General features: G+C 42.5%; 1 protein-coding gene and 1 long non-coding RNA gene across 3 annotated transcripts in view; one reads left to right on the forward strand and one right to left on the reverse strand.

Annotated features, from left to right (window-relative positions):
• The window catches only part of LOC310956724 (microtubule-associated tumor suppressor 1 homolog A-like), a gene marked incomplete at its 5' end in the record, with an annotated part of 56,810 nt that extends 39,643 nt beyond the window's left edge, over positions 1-17,167 (reverse strand). Inside the window, 4 exons of the mRNA XM_083927076.1 lie at positions 12,895-13,062; positions 13,389-13,610; positions 16,907-17,011; positions 17,161-17,167. Coding sequence (XP_083783202.1) covers positions 12,895-13,062; positions 13,389-13,610; positions 16,907-17,011; positions 17,161-17,167 — 502 coding nt within the window. The remainder of the gene's footprint in view (positions 1-12,894; positions 13,063-13,388; positions 13,611-16,906; positions 17,012-17,160) is intronic.
• A 1,153-nt stretch (positions 17,168-18,320) lies between these two features.
• On the forward strand, positions 18,321-19,454 carry LOC310959488. 2 transcript variants are annotated; one of them, XR_014593571.1, is made up of 3 exons: positions 18,321-18,419; positions 18,812-18,908; positions 19,186-19,454. It is a non-coding gene; the product is annotated as an uncharacterized lncRNA (long non-coding RNA). The 2 variants fall into 2 exon arrangements; XR_014593572.1 differs by having other exon boundaries at positions 18,352-18,419; positions 18,871-18,908.
• Positions 19,455-19,780: the final 326 nt, after the last annotated feature.

Raw genomic sequence — 19,780 nt, forward strand, 5'->3', positions numbered from 1 at the left:
GTGCTGACTAAATCAAACAGCACTAACTCAGACTCAGACGGATTAGCGCTGGATTATTCTCTATGTGTGTTTACAGGACAAAAAAGTGTGCCAGCAGCTCACCGCACATACACTACAGGTAGCCGTAGCAATCCTTATCTCTTTAATCTGCTGTATTCAGATTACTTTCATGAATACAAAGCTAATCCCTCTCTTTGAATAGGAGATTCCCACAGAGGTTCCATTAGGGGGGTGATATGAATTTAGATCTGATTTTGACTTGGCTGGGTTAGACTGTTCCCAGAGCATTAACAGGCTTGTTTGATTTGAATTGAATTAAAGGTGTAATGTGTAGTTCCTGGCCACAACCTGCATTATTCTCAAAAATGTAACTGTGAGGAATGTAAAGACACTCCACGATACAAATATGTGACGGTTCACATATGTGCTTCCCCTTGACCCTCCCTTCACTTTTACACAAAAAACGTAAAGCACTGTTTTGCAGTTTATACCCAACCTCAGATATAATAATTCTTTATTAAAAAAAATAATCTTTTATGCTCATAATTTGTCTTCAATCTCACTTTGTTAAAGTAAATCATGGAGAAATCGGGGGACGGGTTTATAAGAAGGAAAAAAAAACCTCACTGCGCACCTAATTCAAATAAAGTAACTAGTAACTGAAGTTATCAGATACATGTAGTGGAGTAAAAAGAAGAATATTTCCCACTGATTTTGTAGTGGAGTAGAAATTAAAAATAGCACGAAAACAAGACCCTTAAACTTGTACTAGTAGATAAATATACCGTGAATTAATACCGTTACCGTCTTTGCTTCAAATGATACCGTCATATTTATTTTAGAGCGTACCGTACAGCGCTAGTTTCCGTTGATGGTTTGTCTTTTTCTGCACCAATCACCTGTCACTGGAATTAGAACTGATGAACATACAAAGATAGCACGTCATCTCCTGACACACATCGGAATCAGACTACAGGGCTGGAAACACCCACTATCATCATCAGCCTCCACATGACTGTTGCCTTGGAAACAAGCCCCTGGTTGCAGCATGTTTACATCTAAACTAGACCATCTGGTCACCTAACAACAACCTGTGAGTCATGTCATCTAGCATGATGGCAGAAAGACACTTGAGCTGAACTGGAGCTCCTTTTTCTCACTTCTACAGTAGAAACGCTCTGTAGAGGCACAGACCACTGACAAAGCTAACGGCTACAAATAGTAAAGGCACGTATTCCAAACAGATTTGGATGTTCTCAGATTTTAAATGTGAAAACATCTGTCTGTGGCTACAAGTTCTATCATCAAACCTGCTATCACTGGCGTGTTTAAAGAGACACTTTAATCCTGGTCTGTGTCATGGCAGTGTGGACATTGTGTTCAGATGAATGGTGTTTTGCCTGTCTCAATGGTGGAAGACCCCGAGGAATGGAGCATCAGATATGTGCCAAAATTTCGTCAGAGAGTAATGATGGTATTTGTGTCAAACAGGGGATTTCATTACATCTCCGATGCTCCGTTCCTCAGGGTCTTCTACTATGGAGACAGGCCGAACACCTTTCAGCTGAACACAATGCCCATATTGCCATGATACAGACCAGGATTAAAATTGGCAGATGTTACTGTGACTCTACCTTTAGACATTTGCCCATCTTGAAATATGGCCAGCCCTAGCAGACACTAGGTGTAGGCGTGAGTGATTGATTCCTCAAGTAGTCCTCATTTAAATGAACTCGATTGGTAAACAACTGCACGCAAGTTTTTTTTTTGTGTGCACCTCTTGCACCTGGACATGACCCGAGACACAAACCGTTTTGATTTTTGGATCCAGCTCTTACTCACCATCTGAGAGCAGTTGTGTGACCTACATGATGGGGTTACTGTGTAAGGCCCAGACGACATGGAGGGGGGAAGCAGTGACGTTTGGGGCCGCAGCGCCAGAGGCACTGGACACCCTCTTCAGGGAAGACTAGTTTGAAAATATGGATGTGAAGGAGCTAGAAGCTTGTTACAGTGAGCCGTGCATTAGTCCTCAGAAAAACCCACTGGAGTGGTGGACGTGTGCCTGCCTCCTCTGTGCCAGAGGAGCGCCTGTTCTCCACAGCTGACTGATCATTAACAGAACGGGGGCCAGGATTTAATCAGCTTTTTGTAAGGAAACAATGTTTTGAAGTTGCAGTTGTGAAAAATCAATCCTTAAAGGGGAACTGTGACTGTTTTGACTGAGAATAAGCATCAGGTGTTGGTAGGCTGGTAGGCTGTGTTGCTGAGCATCATTATTCCTGCAGCAAGATGTGTTGGGTTCTAAAAATAGATTTAGAAAACTGAGAAGTGTGGATTGGCCCTTGAGGAATTGATGCGATCCCTCGACCTTGGAATGAACTACTCGTGCCCATCCCTAGCAGACAAAAAATACTAATCCATTTATGACAAGTCATTCAATCTTTCTGCTGAATGATATTTTCTTCATCTTCAAGGTTTCAAATATTGATGGAAACACATTTTTGGTGACGCTTCAAAGTAACAGCGCAGTGGAGAGTATCTAACCAGTCAGTTGGGGATAGTAAAACTACAGTGCCAGCAAACCACAGGAGAGATGTGGATGATTATCATCATTTAACATAAACCACATCACTGGCAAGAGGAACTGAAGAGTCAAAAACCACATTTTGAGTGAAAAATGACTTAAATAGAAATTCCCTCATTAATGCACAGGTCATTCAAACAACGGCTGTTTTGTAAGTGAAATATAAAACACTTTTTGGCCTCAGACGCTGTCAAACAACTGCTACTCATTTCACATGAGAATTCTAGATCAGATGGAGCCATATGTGGACAAAAGTATATCTGGATAAACTAGTCCCCGATCTCCACCTATTTTTAAAAATATTAGAGAGTACTGCAGTCCAACATACAGTGCTGAAGCTGGGGAGAATATTCCAGTCTAGCAGAAATAGCCTTTACTGTCCTCATCTGCCACCACATTAGGAAAAAACAGCAACCTCCACATCAGATTAAAGCTTGCACGAGTAGTCAGCCTCAGCTGCACCATAGTGCCTCATCTGAGTGTGTGTGTGTGTGTGTGTGTGTGTGTGTGTGTGTGTGTGGACACGCACATGTGGTGACTAAAGCCTGCTCTAACCTACATTTCAGGGCGATGGCAGGCAGGCAGCAGCAGCAGGGAAGTGGGTCTGTGGAGCTCAGACTAAGAAAACACACTGCAGCCAAACACGTGCTGCTGGAGTCAGATGGGCCAGCAGGAATACACACAGTACAAGTGAGCTGAATATTTAATGAAGAACAGGGGGAGCATGTTCTTATGAAAGACACTAATGAGGAAAATACTGGCCGCACAAACATGAGCTGATTTATAGATGACTTTCTCCTTAACATGAAAAAACATGCAGCAAGTTTGAATGGATAAAGATGATTTGTCACAGATGATGAAGGAATTAGTCAGTCATTTAGCCAAGACACATGAAAGAAATGAATGCTTCAGAGTAAGCCCAGTGGCTTAATGATACTGGCAAACACAAGTCAAAACCCACGCAAAGCTGTTTAACTGGGGAAACGTTAGCTTCTGTGCTCCTGTAAACAAAGCCAAATGCATAAAAGTTGGATTCTCTGGTGTCTGGTGGACTAGCTTTGCTCTCTTTCACAAACATTCCTGTTCTAATCAATTTCATGTGCACGTCCCACTGGAATATTTTATATTCTGTATCAGAAAGCAGAATTCTGATTATCCAAGAATAGGGTTGCAAAAATTTCAGGCATTTTCAAAGTTGGAAACTTTCCATGGGAATTAACAGGAATTTATAGGAATTACCAGGAATTTATGCAAATAAACAGGAATAAACCTGGAATTGACAAAATTGAAGGTTGGCTCTTAACAGGGATTTTAAATATAGTTGGGCAAAATATATTTTAGCTTAATGGTTTCATGCCAATACACTTGAGAATATCCATGCTATTCCTCAATGATATGCACTCTGGACCCTGGACTATTGAGTATTGATTTAATGATATCAAATATATTTGATGTACAGTATAGTGTTAATGTTTAACTTGCAAATGTCTCAAGAAAATGTATTCATACAGTAGATAGCTAGCTGATCAGTTAGATCAGGGGTCCACAACCCGCAGCTCTTGGGCCACATGCGGCTCTTCAGCCTCTTTTCAGTGGCTCCCCGTAGCTTTTCCAGAAAATAATATGGAAATAAATTACGTGTTTTTTTTGCACAGTGGACAATCTTCAGTCAATCAAAAGGAACACCTGTTATCTTGGAGTTCAATGTGGTTTTAAAAAAATATTCCATGAAAATAAAATATGCGTCACATCCTAGCGTCTTTCCTTGCAGGTGGCTAATCTTGAGTTTCTGACCCGCGCTGCTGGTAAGCTAACCCTGGATAAATCCCCCCAAAAAAATTATCGAAGGAAAATAGTGTTGTATGGACATATTAATTTGCTTAGACATGATGATGGCTTACCTGGACAGTATGCTTGATATGTGGTGAGAAATTACAACAACATTTTTTATAACAGCTAATAATAGGAATAAAATGTATATAAAACTATATATAAACCTTTATAAGCTGTGAAATCAAATAGGTTTTGCGGCTCCAGACAAATTTTATTTGGCGGAAGAGGGGGCAAAATGGCTCTTTGGTTAGTAAAGGTTGCAAACCCCTGAGTTAGATGCCAAATGTAAGCTATAGCCAGCACCATTTCATTGAGCATTTAAGAGGCTATCTTATCATGATCAAATGTGATGCTGCTTTTTCTACCTCCTGCAAGATGTTTGTCTGAACATCAACTGTAAAATATTTTGAACCATTCCAGTTGTTTAACTAGGCTAGTTGTTTAATATACAGCATATCTAATTATATATCTGTTCATGTCATTGCATTAGTATATTACAAGCTGTTGTTATTCGACAGAAAAATGCAATGTTTCCAATTTGGCAGTGGACCATGTTTTTGAACTTAGCCTCTGACATACAGACATAAAAACCCTACAAACAGCTTCATTGATGGGGGTCCACCGTCTTATGTTGTGTTCAGTGGAGACTACGAATACAGAGTTCATGGTGGCAGCCAAAGCAATGCTAACATTGAGCATAAAACTTCACTATATGCTAACATAATGCTAACATTGTGTCTTGTCTTAGTTTAGCAGGATAATTCCAAAGAGTTATTTACACAAAAAGGGAGAACTATCTTAATGGTTCAATAAATAAAAGCCAGATGCGGCTCTTTCTGGTTTGTGTATCTGAGTAAGTCACGTGGTCCGGTTGCTCTAAGAATTGCTATCACAGCTAAAAGGAGCCTGCAGCCACAGCTATTCATCACGCTACTGCTCAAGCACTCATGCAGAAGCTTCCACACACACTTGCACAGGCTCGCATACACACACTTATGTTAAAAAAAAACGATGGCCCTATTGTAATCCTATACATGCATGGCGGATGTGGTAGCAGGCATACACAATACTAAAAGCCCCCATAGTGGTGGAGAGATGGAGGCAACAATGGCTGCCAACACTATGCAGGAAAACAGGAGCCGGATGGGGAGGAGGAGGTGGTGTGACGGGGTGAAGTGGCCTTTGAGGCTGATCTAGGGTCTGGCTTGCCATCCCTTGACTAAAGCTTACGTTTTTTTTTAAAGAAAATAAAAGACCAAGAAAGCTGATCCATCCACTTTTCACTATTCAAAGGCAACCTCAGCCATCAGATGAGGTGGAGGAGGAGGAAGACGGATGGAAAAGAGAGATGAAGTAGGGTGATTGGTCGACATAACACATAAAATAAGTATTTTACTGTGTTACGGTAAATAGACAGGCACAGCCAGGGGAATTTTTGGTACACCCACTGGTGATGCTACATTTGCTTAAAGATGTCATTTCAAAATCACTGATGCTTTGAGTTTTTCTTATCACAAAAGAGACAGGTGAATATGAAGATGAAGTATGCTCTCAGGGATGTATGAGTATAGTCTGCAACACAATTAACTCTTGTGCCAGGGTGTGGTAACATCCCACTTACACCCCACCCAGCCACGTGTGTCTACGGTGGATGAGTGAGGATACCCTTGAACTCTGAGAGCACATGGAGAAGAGTAAGTGGATGGGTGGATGGATGGATGGATGGATGGTTGTATAGGTGGATGAGTGGATAGGTGGATGGGTGGATGAGTGGATGGGTGGATGGATGGGCTGATGGATGGGTGGATAGATAGATGGATGGATGGTTGTATAGGTGGATGGGTGGAGTGGTGGATGGGTGGATGGGTGGATGGGGGATGGGTGGGTAGATGGGTGGATAGGTGGATGGGTGGATGGGTGTATGGGTGGGTGGATAGGTGGATGGGTGGATGGGTGGGTGGATAGGTGGATGGGTGGATGGGGGATGGGTGGATAGGTGGATGGGTGGATGGGTTGGTTGATAGGTGGATGGGTGGATGGGTTGGTGGATAGGTGGATGGGTGGATGGGTTGGTGGATAGGTGGATGGGCGGATGGGTGGATGGGTGGGTGGGTGGATAGGTGGATAGGTGGATGGGTGGATCTAAAATCAGCTATGGAGAATGAAATGAGGTCACAGATGGTTTGTGACACTGCAGTGATCAACCAGTCTGCCTGAAAAATGTGGATCGACCGGTGGAAAGATGGAAGTGTTGAAAGGATAAAACGATTGATGGCTGGATGAGAGGAGGGCATGGAGGACAGTGACATATCCAGACCTGCGTGGAAGACCACAGTGTTCTTCCTGCATCCTGACAGCAGCTGAAGGTTTCGGAAAAGTCCTTTGGCCGTCAGCTTCACATGGAAGTTGGACAGCGACAGTCTGGGAGACCATAACATTGTCTGGGTTTGTCCTTGTACACTCTCCAAGAATAGATTGAGACTGATGTTTCTAGTCTGGATCGTCTTTCTGTGACTCTCAGCACTCCCTCTGCTCTTCTCGACCCTCCATCAGTCCTGGGCAGCAGCAAATATCAACAAAGTTTCGTTCTTCTTGTGGTCTGAATTCCCAGTGTTGCCTGTCTGATGGCTTCACCTATTTCAGGCAGTTATATTATATACAGTATATATAATGCTCCCAAGTCTTAACTCTGGTAAGTTTATGTTTTCGTCTTTAATTCAACAAGTAAGTGAAAATAATTCCACATGAAAGAGAAAGAAAAGACTTAGAGATTGCTGCTGCTGGAATCTGTGCCTGGCATCTCCATGACAGCCACGTGGAGGTCAGACAAAAACAGGAATTTGATTTTAAAAAGGACTTGGTACAGAGGGAAATGGAAGCATTAAAAAACATTAAGGAAAAAAAAGAGTCCGTCCGCTAGCTGCCCTTCATCCATTCAAAGTCAAAGAGTCCCCGCTGCAAAACAGAAAAAATAAAAAAACAAGCACAACCGGTTTCTGTGGACCGGCAAATAGAAGAAGAGAAAATGGCGCCAAAAATGGCTTTGTGCTTCTCTGTTTTCCGGTTGCTAGTGAATCATCCAATGATAAAAGATGGAGAGAACCATAGAGGCAACAGTCGAGTGTGTGATGGAGGAGAGAAAATCCTCATTGCGGTGATGATTAGTAGTCCATCTCTGCTGTTGCATGCAAAACACACAGCGATTCGTCCCACTGACACACACCACAGAAACAGAGCTCTCCCTTACCCACACATAGACAAGAGTCTATACACTCCCTCTACGTCACTGCTGTTTCCATTGCTCTGCGAAGCCTGCACACACACACACACACACACACACACACACACACACACACACACACACACACACACACACACACACACACACACACACACACACACACACACACACACTGTGCTGCAGGGGAGGAGGGGGAGGGGGAGTGGGTGGGATTTGAATAATCTGTCTCTGCTGCTCTCTCTCTCTCTCTCTCTCTCTCTCCCTCTCCCTCCCTCCCTCAATATTTTCTAAGGTCCCCCATTCTCTCTTGGCTTTCATTTGAATGAGAGAAAGTGTCAGAGATGAATCAATGTCGCGGTTAGATGTGATGAAAAGGACCATGTTGAAGAAATACAGCAAGAGGGTGGGAGGAGCCTCACACAAACACACACACACACAAACACACACACACACACACACACACACACACACACACACACACACACACACACACACACACACACACACACACACACACACACACACACACACACACACACACACACAAACACAGGCATCTGTGTCTCTTCATCTCTCAGTGGCATCGGCCGTATTAAAACTATTCAATCAAACACAGGCGTCTCTGTTTTACACACAGACTATACATGCAGCTTAGTCGTTTGTTCAATTGATTTTTAAAATGACAGAAAGAAGACGAGGGTTGAGATTAAAGGGAGATTACGTCCTATATTTTAAGAATGGAGTCAACGCCTCTCGAAAACAGTTTCAGCGCAAGAGAAGCATTACAATGTTGAAAAAGGTCTGATGTACATTATAACAGTACTTTTGATCTGTATATTCTATATTAAATTGTATATTCTATTGTAAATTTGATATTCTATTTATATACATGTATGTATATACTGTATATAGTTTGTAGTTTTATATTTCTCTTTTTACAAATATATGTTATCTGTATAATATTGTTGTTGTTAAATATGTTGTTTGTATAGCTGGAGTTTGCAACAAAAACAATTTATTGAAGTATTTCTTATTAGTCTGATATTGCCGAGCTGTTGTATCGAAATGGTCCGGGGACCTAATGAACTGCAAGCCTGAAATGCTTACGTAGACAAAAAAAACAATAAACCATTAGTTAAATTGAGAACGTCTGCCTTAAAGTTGGACTCAGGTTTAAAATACCTTGTTTCTAGCGGCCTATGTGGCAGTAGGATGTAACTGCAGGTGAGCCTGTTCTTTCAGAGCCTCTATCTTGTCACGTTCATGGTCACTATATGTCTTGACTCTTTTGTAAACTTTAGTGAAACACATTAACCTCTCTACTTCCCTCTTAAATTCATACACACACACATGTTGCCCTTACTACAAGCCTGACTCAGAGGTTGAGGTTTGTGATTTCTTATTTCAAGTGAATGCAGCATAACTGTACACCACATACTACAAATATGCAGACGACACAGCAATAGTAGGTCTTCTCAGTAATTACAATTCCATCACAGCATACCAACAGTGGTGCACAGACAACTACCTCCAGTAAACATCAACAAAATAGAGGAAATGGTCATACACACATCCAAGACACCCCTTACACTCAGTCAAACATCCATCATTGGACAACCAGTTGAACAGGTCAGTAATTTCAAATACCTAGGACTCACCATAGACAAGAAACTCAACTTTAACGAACATGTCATCACCACACACAAACGTGCACATCAAAGACTCTACATCATACGCAAACTGAAATCACTGTCTGTGGCCACCCACCTACTCCTACTCCTCTACAAAAGCATCATCCAACCCGTCCCCATGTAATGTTCCCCCTGCTTCTCCACCCTGCTCACTGTCACCAGCAGAAACAAACTCCTCCAAATCTCACACACAGCAGCTAAGATAATCAGCCTAACCTAATCGTAGTGACGATCTGGGCCGACAGACCAACCGCTGTCAGCAGCGTCACTAACATGGCAACTTAATTACATCTAGGGAGGGAATGTCTCCAAAGACACTCAGATTGGAATACTCAGTAAAAAAAAAGGCAACAAGTGCTTTCATTAGTGGGTCATATGATCAATCACCATTGTTTTAACTCACTCTTTCATAGATAGGAACCTAAAAGACAATTAAATAGATGGAAATCTTAAAGTGCAACTTAAAAAGAGTGTTTTAAAGACTTACCTACTGGCCCCTGTAACAGCTCCTCTCATAGTAAAGTCCATTCAAGTCAATTGGACAAATGGAATCCAAAAAGGAGGAGCCCATTGATGATTGGTGGTTGGTAAGTCTTCAAAACACTCTTAATAAACTCTGGGTTCATCACATCTACGTTGTTGGTGCTTTGTTTTCTGTGTAGGGACTCTTCTCATGCTGCTGCAGAGGTTTGCTGTTATTTTCAGCAGTATTAGTGGTTAAAAAAGACGTTTTAATGCCTTCACCGTACTGCCCTGAGCTAATCACTGTTAGCCACGTCCGGCTGTTAGCGACTCTCCTCGATTTCTCCGTTAATAGTTGTTTCACGAAAAAACCTGCCTCAGTGGCTTATTTGATGTTTGTAAGACCATGGGACCCATTTACGCCGGAAGAACACTTTATATTCAGAATTTGATCCATTCAGTTCGATAACATTTGAGAGTCCAGAACCGGAGAAAATTGGCCCCGTCAGCAGAAGTCTCTAGTGTTTAGTTAGCTAGCTGCTGTGCGGCAGAGTAGTCCCCCAGCAGCGGAGAGAAAGACAGAGGTACCATTAGACCAAGTGGCCACCAACCCGCTGTTTGGCTCATTTTCTGTATCCAGTTAAAGTATGGTGGAATCAACAGGCTCGCTAGATAACGAGCGGATGGCTGGCTAGTAGTTCCTCTTGTTGGGAGGGTAACTACTCTCTAAAAAGTCCCTTAATGAGGCGTTGTAAAAACTACAATCCTTCCTAGTTCTTGTGGTGAAGATATAATAAAAAGGACTTCTTAGAACTATGAAAAGGTTCCTCCGGTCTGAAAATGTCTTATGTATATGTCAGAATCAATCAAGTGTATGTCCAATAGAGACAAAAAGAAAGACACTGAGAGCTTTAAAAGCCCACACTGCTTACCACTGTCGTCTGACAGCTGCTGTGGTGAGAGTGAATGTGAGAGAGAGGTGAATGAATCAAATGCATGTGTGGAGCTCATGGTGTGTAGGCTGCCTGCCTCTGTGTGTGTGTGCCATCATGAGGGTGACAGCATGTCTGTGAGTAGTGGCTCCCCACAGGCCCTAGAGAGACTTCCATGCCCAGCCACAGAGGGGAGGGAGCCAGGCGCCCGGGTCCAGACCAGAGTCACCACATGGGGGGAGGCTGCAACCACAGGCCCTGGATTCACAGGGCCCACATGGAGGAAACCAGCGGTACTTAACAGAAGACTGGCTTCAGAACATACAACACAAGTTTTTAAAGCTTCAACATTAAGATGTCATCTGTGAGTCCACGTGTCTGCTACTTGCATTTCAAGCTCAAGTACTGGCTTGGTAACCAAAACATCAGCTTTAAAAAGGAATTTCTGGTGTGATATGATATAAAAGTGTGAAATCTTGTTTCCTGCATATTACTGACTGCTGGGGTAATTCAACCAGTGAACAAACGAGTGTTTCCTGGTTGTAAACTGGGTGACTCAGCCCCCTAAACAGCACTAAACGATTCAGTCCAACATAAATATTGCTCTCGATCTACCGGTCAATCTTCCTTCCTACCCTCACCTATGGTCATGACCAAAAGAACGAGGTCGCAGGTACAAGCGACCTAAATGGGTTTTCTCAGATAGGGTGAGAAGTTCAGCCATCTGTGACGAACCCTGGCTGCTTCCCTAGGCAGGTGTCCTAGACACTTCCAGCTGGGAGGAGGCCTCTGGGAAGACCCAGGTCCAGGTGGAGAGATTATTATCTCCACACTGGCCTGGGAACGCCTCAGGATCCCCCAGTTGAAGCTGGTGCCCCCGCGACCCGATCCTGGATAAGAGGTTGAAGATGAGTGAGTGATAAATATTGCTGAAATGCAATTATGGCTCCACTCCAAATTCAAAGAACATACTATTTGTGTGTGTGTGTGTGTGTGTGTGTGTGTGTGTGTGTGTGTGTGTGTGTGTGTGTGTGTGTGTGTGTGTGTGTGTGTGTGTGTGTGTGTGTGTGTGTGTGTGTGTGTGTGTGTGTGTGTGTGTGTGTGTGTGTGGTTGTGTGTGTACATGTACAGGGGTGTTATGTGCAGCAGAATAATTACATAGAGACAGCAGAGGAATGATCATTATGTTTGCTTAAGCTTGCGGGGTAGGAGACGTAGTCAGTCAGCCCACATACAGTATGTGTGACTGTGTGTGTGTGTGTGTGTGTGTGTGTGTGTGTGTGTGTGTGCAGCTGAACAGTAAACATCCAGCAGGAATTTAATGGAATAATCTCGTATTATATTAAAAATTGTACTGCTTATTCTATCTACACACCAATAGGGAAGTAGGCACTGCATAACGCAGTTGTGTTGACGCTGAAAACCTGTAGGTCGATTTTTTTTCCACACAGAAAATCAATCAGAAAACAATAAGGACATCTATAATCGATAATGGCATTGGTATCCATAATATCGTATCAACACCAGACTTGTCAACCAACTGAAACAGCTCTCTATCGCCCAGGGAGGCTTCAGGGTTAGTGTATTGGTTAAAACTGGTGCCTTCTTTTCCTCCTTCTTTTTAAGTGAGGTAAACTAGTTCAATTCTATGAGGAAATACCAAAATGCAGAGTATTTGCTTTTTAAAAAGCAGATTAAGTCGACAATACACACGTCTGTCATAACCCTGGCTATCAACAGCATCAGTCAAAAAAACTGCTAGCACTGGTTTTTAAAGAGCCACATCCTCTGAACCCTTGCTTCAAATCAAATCAAAGCCTGCTTATGCCACACAAACAGAAAGTTTGGCACAGAGCAAAGTGTGATTCTGCCAAAAACCTTTCAGATTAGCAGAGGAACTAGAGTCACAACTTCAGGTGCTTTAAAAATCACAAATCACATACAGTGGCTGTGATAATGTGGATGCTTTCTATCCCAGCTATTGCCAAGAGTCCTGGAATTACTGCGGTTTGGAGACACACCTGCAAACTTCTATCCTTGCCAACACAACATGACTACACAAGCAGGTAGTCAAACACACGCACACACACACACACACACACACACACACACACACACACACACACACACACACACACACACTCTTACCTGTGCTGTTCAGCCGACTGAGTCTTGCTGAGCCGCTTCTTTGTAAGGGATACTGCGAGGCCTGCCTTGTCAGGCCCTGGTTGGAAGCAGGAGCTGTCTTTGCTGCTAGTTGATTGGCAGCTGCTGTCTTGGCTGTGTTGTGGTTGGTGACAGCCGGGGCCTTTAGACCTGAAGAGAACGCAGACTAAGTCAAAGCCCATCGCAGAACTTTTTCACAGGGCTTTGTTTCACTCACTGGCCAAATGTTGGTGCTCAAACTTTCCTGATAAACTTGAGATCTTGAGATGTGAACTTTATTGAAACACATTCTCCTCTCTACTTCCGGTCCGTCCCCTATATGTTACCCTCTTAAACCCATACACACACACACACACGCACACGCACGTGCACGCGCACACAAGCACGCACACACGCACGCACACGCGCACACGCACAGGCACAGGCACAGGCACAGGCACACACACACACACACACACACACACACACACACAAACCTGTGGCGGTGGTCCTGGCCTGCAGTGACAGAGCTCGGCTCCTCAGTGCAGGAGGCTTTAGAGCAGCAGTGACACCACTGGTAACTGCATCACTGGGAGTATTGGTGCTGGTGGTAGCTGCAGGGCTGGGGATGAGGGGTTTTGCCGTGCTCTGGCTGCCCACAGTAAGTGTGCTTCTGCTGGGCTGCTCATCTGGCTTGGTCCCTGTTGGTGCTGGAGTCGCTGGAGGAAAGAGGATACAGGAGGTATTAAAGTACTATGAATGATTTGTAAGGATGAAAGAGGAGTACTTTTGAGAGGGTGTCCAAAGCTTTCTTTAATGTCAATGTTGGGAATACTATAAATAATCATATCTAATATAGAGAATAAGGTGTATAATCAGAGAACATTGAGAAACAAGACAAGACAAACTTTATATCATCATCACCTGAGCACAAATGACTTTCTAACTTAATGCTGTACAGCAGAGAATTGAAGAGAAAAGTGAGGTGGTGTATGCGAGGAAGGGACAACTGAGGAATCTGTGATCCTGTGATTCCTCTCCTCATACATACAGACAATAAATACAACCTTGTTGGGCATACTTGAATAAGGGCACTAACCCAAGACACTCAGTAATATTAAAGTGTAAGTCCGGCAAAAATGGACCCCATGGTCTTTTTCGGCATTAAAATACATCACATAAACATGTTTTGGACTACCTGGTTCGCTAAGTACGTTATTGGTGCTTTGTTTCCTGTGTAGGGACTCTTCTCATGCTACTGTAGAGGTTTGGTGGTGTTCTGGACAGTATTAGTGGTTAAAAAATGCCATTTTGGATGCGTTCACCTCAGCGCCCCAAGCTAATCAGTGTTAGCCCTCCCCCGCTGTTAGCGTTTCCCCGGGATTAATCGATACATGGTTGATCAACAAAAAAAACTGTCCCCATGGCTTATCTGACGTATTTTCATGCCAAAAAAGACCACGGGGTCCATCTTCACCGGATTTACACTTTTAGGCCCACAGGACATGTTGGAATTATCCATGAGGATGCTGATTATGAAATGGTTTGAAGGCAGTTATCACCCCATTTTGCGTGTCTGTCCCATCTTTATTATGTGTTTCTTTGGGCCCGTCGACTCCTCCAGCTCACCTATTGGACCTGATTCATCACCAAAAGTGGAGGTTCTTTTTATATCCTCCTCTGCTATTAAAATGGATCAGGGTTTCAGGAAAACATTGTTCGTGAGGCATAGCATATCACCGAGCAGTAGAAGAGGTCTGTAGAGCCCAGACTGGCAAAACCAGCACTAAAGTTTACCCCCATCACAGGCAGTTTCTCACCAGTACAGCTGCAGAGGAAGGACAGTATATCACAGTATTCTCTTTGATGATTTGAGCATTTCCAAACCAAAGCATAAATCAGGCTGTTTCTGTATGTACTCACAGAATACTAATACTGTATTTTCCATTATGATTATAAATTTCATTTCTAATCTAATCTCTGTTAGCCTTACCTATACATTCTGTAATCAGTATAATCAAAGTGCAACATCAGTGATGCAGATGACACTGAGTGGACCAGATCTGAAATGGCCAACATGCTGGTGTATGCCTGGCTCACAAAGGAAGCATACAACTGGCTGTGTGTGTGGGTGTACTCAATTGAAATAAAAAATCTAAATAACACCATGGGAACTAGGAAGAGGAATGTGGTAACCATAACAACCTAGCAACCTGTAACCATCACTGTGATGTGTTAGTGTGTGAGTGAGAGCTGTGCACTGCAATCATACTTTTCATATTTAGTGATTTAATATTTCAGTGTGACAAATCATCTCAACTTTACTTAGTAGCTTTTTTCTGAGCCTTTGAACAAACGACATGGTTGTCAGTTGATGTTTTTGTAGGCATGTTTCAAAAAGTCCATTATTGTGACCATCTTCCTTTGAAAGCGAATAAATACTGTGTAAATAAAAAAAACCTCATGAGGAACATAAAAAGAAAAATATGGGACCGTAAAAAATCTCAATAATCTTTACTTCAAATTTCGAAACATTAATTTATAGTTTGAGTGTACTCACTTTTGGTCAGCCTGCCTCTTTTCTTCCTTAAGTTGCCAGGTTTGTTCATGTTTGCCCAGAGACTGTGCCTGCACAGACCTGCTTCTGATGGGGAGGTATCGAGTCTAGAGTGGCTGTACATAGTCTAATATAAGGTTAGGAAGTGATACATCTAAAAAGTTTATAGCACCCAAACTTCTCTAGGCTCTCAGAATTGACAGTTGTGTTTCCATGGTAACAATGCCCTTTTCCTGACAACTGACAAGAAGAGAAAAATAGGACTAAATTGTGACGGATGAGTGCAGAAGGTGACATTGCAACTTGCCCTCTTAGTCCCTTTAGGGCCCGTGCCCACATAGGGTTTTTGCATCTCTGCCAGTATCTTTTTTCAGTTAATCCCAGTGAGAAGAGAGCCTATACAGCTGCATGCAGTCGTCTAGAAAAAGGCGCTAGACCTAGCTTTTAGCTTGTTTGTTGCTGCATGAAGTGTTTATTTTGGCACAATATAATTGAAGTTGAAGTTGTGTTATTACTCACTGTGCACATATGGAAGTTAAATAAAAATGATTTAGCATGCTTTCAAATGATTATCAATTTAACACAGATCGGGTGATGTAAGATGAGAGGGGAAGTTACAGAGTAGGGGGTGTTCTTTCTACAGGATCTGGCTGTTCATTGGAGGAACCGTGTGACCAGTGGAGAATTCAACTCGTGAACGAATGAGAGCCAGTCTGGGAGTGATTGGCATTCCAAAGCCTGAACCAGGGACCGCCTCAGCAACATTCTGAACCAATCACAACAACCCAATGAACTTTATTGCTGTACAAATTCTTTGTGAAGGAAGGGCCCTTTGTGCTCTTTCTGGCAAATTGGTGCAGCAACAGCTTGGCTGAAGCCAGGATGACTGATCCACGAGAGACCCCTTGGCCAAGCCGAATATTCTTTGCTGTTTTTATAATAAACGTTTAAAACTTCAAGAAGTTCTATGGCTTTCCTTGAGTAAGAACACGGCAGTAGCTTCCTAGCTTACACAAATGCATTAAATCATAACCCATGGGCAGCACCCTGCCAGCACCCTGCCAGTACCCTGCCATGGAGGAAGAGTTTTTCCACATTCAGAGCACCAAAGGGAAGTTCTAACAGGTTGGAGATGAGATGACAATGATGATGGATGGATACACTCCAAGTTCGATGTACACTGTTTAATGTGAGCTGATAGTATATGAGTGTGTGTGTGTACAAGATGGAGCCAGACCGTGCATATGGGTGTGTGTGTGTGTGTGTGTGTGTGTGTGTGTGTGTGTGTGCGTGTGTGTGTGTGTGTGTGTGTGTGTGTGTGTGTGTGTGTGTGTGTGTGTGTGTGTGTGTGCGTGCGTGCGTGCGTGCGTGCGTGCGTGCGTGCGTGCGTGCGTGCGTGCGTGCATGCCTGTGTGTGCGAGAGAGAAGAATGTACACACCCCACCACCTCACCTTTACCTGCGGCTCCACTGGTCTCGGTGCCTCCCAGTAATGAGGAACTGGGGCTGCTAGGTAATCCCTTCACAGGAAGTTTTGATGTGGTGGTGCGAGGTTTGGGGATACCTGGAGAGAGAGTAATGCACAAGGCCATAAACTGACTTTGGAATAATATTTGTTCAAAAACAGTCTGATGAACTTTGAAGATCATTGAAATGGAGTTAAGCTGAACCTCCAGTAGCAAAAAACATACACAGCTGTATCTGTGAGCTGACCAGTCATAATGTAAAAGAAATTTCTTTTTAAGTCATCTCAAGACACTTAGACTTAGACTTCTCTTTATTGATCCTTTGGGATGAACTCCCGCAAGGAACTTGAGTTTCCAGCAACTTACAAAAACACAAGGAAGGTATGAAAAAATACAGTATAAGATAACCTTACATACACAACCTTACTAACTTTACATACAGTATATAGTAGGTCTAGACCACATGACTTATTTATGATTTACAGAGACCCAGCAATTCTCCCATGAGCAAACAGCAACAGTAACAGCAACAGTGGCAATGAAAGCTTCCCTTTAACAGGCAGGAACATCGAACAGACCCAGCTCTATGGAGACCATCTACAGTATATAACTAATACAAAAGTCATCACTAAATCACTGGAGTCTCCAGAGACCCTGGCATCTGCCTAGACCTTATCTGTTCTTGGTATAGAGGTACAGGTATGTTTTGGCCAGTGTTGGGCATGTTACCAAAAAGTAACTGAATTAGTTACTGAGTTACAAATGATGAAAGTAACTAGTTATTATGAAAAGTTACTATTGCGTTTCTTTTCTAGTCAACTTTTAAATGCTCAAACGTGTCAAAGAATTTGAAACTAAAAGTGTGCATGTTGAATAATTTAGGATAAATCTGAATATTATAATGAAATGGACACATAATACAATAGATTATTAACAGAGACAGAGTACACAAATCTAAACTATCCTAATGTCACTGTGGGACAAAGTGAGACTAGTCTCCAATCAGATGTCATGTATTATTGTAGATATTAAAATATGTAGACATTTAAAACTATGTTTATATAGTGCATCAATAAAAATAACACAATAGATGTTTTAGAACTTGTGATATTTATTCTATTTTATTGAGAAATTGTCACAGTGGAATTACAGGGCATGCTGTGCATTTCACATATACATTCGTCCTTTAATTTTATGGTAGGAAAAGTAACGATTATACTTCCAGTTCAAGAAGGCGACTTTGGGATCACCTGGGCCCAGTATTTCAAAATTTGTAATCTGGATCAGAATAATCCGGATAATGAAATCCTCCTTTTCTCAGTCATGGATCACGGTGATCCTGCTGACTTTATCTGAGTATTTCAAAACACAGGCAGATCGGATCACTGTGATCTCTACCTGGCCGGATACGGATTTCCCAATCTCAAGTCTCCGCCTCCGGGATCTGAAACATGGTGGACTACTTCATGAAAGGAGTAGCAGAGAGCCGACTTTCACGTCAAAAGTGTAAGTTAACCGTCGTCTATTGTGTAGCGGTTTTAATACCATACGAACGGCAACCAACACATCATGCAAGCCAACTATTTGAATTGTCACCTTATTAAAAGCAGGCCGTGGCGATCTCTAATTGAGACGCGGCCGTGCTAACGGGAGCTAACGCGGCTCCATTGACTTGTGTGTTAAGCAGCTAGCGGGCTATCATTAGCGGCTATCATTAGCGTCACGTCATTTGCAACACGGCAGATTTACAGTATAAGCAGGCTGCATTGTGTACAGACCTGCTCAGTGCTTAGAAAACACAACGCAACACAGTTTGAGTATTAACTACAAGGTTTGTTCAGAAGGTTCAGAATGCTACAGTAGCCTAATGCTGGTGATGATATCATGTTTTTGTGTAGGCTACATAAACACAATTTGGGATTGTGGATTAAGATACTCATACACCTTCTACCTTCAGAGTCCACTCACAGCCATGGACCACTCAGCTACAACAGGGTGAGTGCTGGAAATCCTTGAAAATGCTTTAATTGTATTGATACATTTAAGACTTTCAAGTAATTGGAGTTTGAATAAAGTGCTTGAAACTGCTTAAATTTGTAATGGCATTACTTTCATGGTATTGGTCAGTGACACAATTAGAAACATTTCTTCATCCTAATTCCTCTCCAACATTGGTGAGAGCTTGTTTTTTTTTTGCATTTCACTACACTGTTTTTAAACCTTGGTTTTAGCTTTGCATGTGACCAATAAACTTATCTATCTACCACATCAGGCACGGGGGCGAGAGCCAGCGCCAGAGCGACGGCGACGGAAGAGGCATGCCGGGGATGAGGAAGCCTATGAGAGGCTCCTCAAAATGGAGACCGAAAGGGCAGTCAAACAGACTGAACTGGCCAAACGGCAAATTAAGCTGACGCTGCTTCAGCAAAAAGAGACAGAATTAACAATCAAGTTGTTAGAGAAACAGCTTGACATTTGAAATAGCATGGTCCGTAGTGGTCACATTATTTTTTGTTGGAATAAAACTTTGTTTGGACCCTGCATTCCTTTGTCTTTCTCTGTTTTGGTACATGCAAGTTACAATGTTTGGTGAACTAGAATTTGAGAAATAATTGTAATTTTATTTACAGCAGTTTTACAGTGTGGTCAAAAATTTTACTATGCTTTACATTTTTTGATATTACTTAAATTACTTGTTAGAAGTACAACACTAACACTTAAGTGTAACAAACATCTTGAGTAACAATATCTAGGAGAAGTATGCGCTGAGAGTTTGTCAATCCAAGTCAAATCCACCTCTGAGGTGGGATTCAAATGATCCTGAAATTTTGGTATCAAGTTGATCCAGATATCTGACTTAACTTTTG

This window comes from Echiichthys vipera, assembly GCF_963691815.1.
Source record: "Echiichthys vipera genome assembly, chromosome: 2".
Classification (NCBI taxonomy): Eukaryota; Metazoa; Chordata; class Actinopteri; order Perciformes; family Trachinidae; genus Echiichthys; species Echiichthys vipera.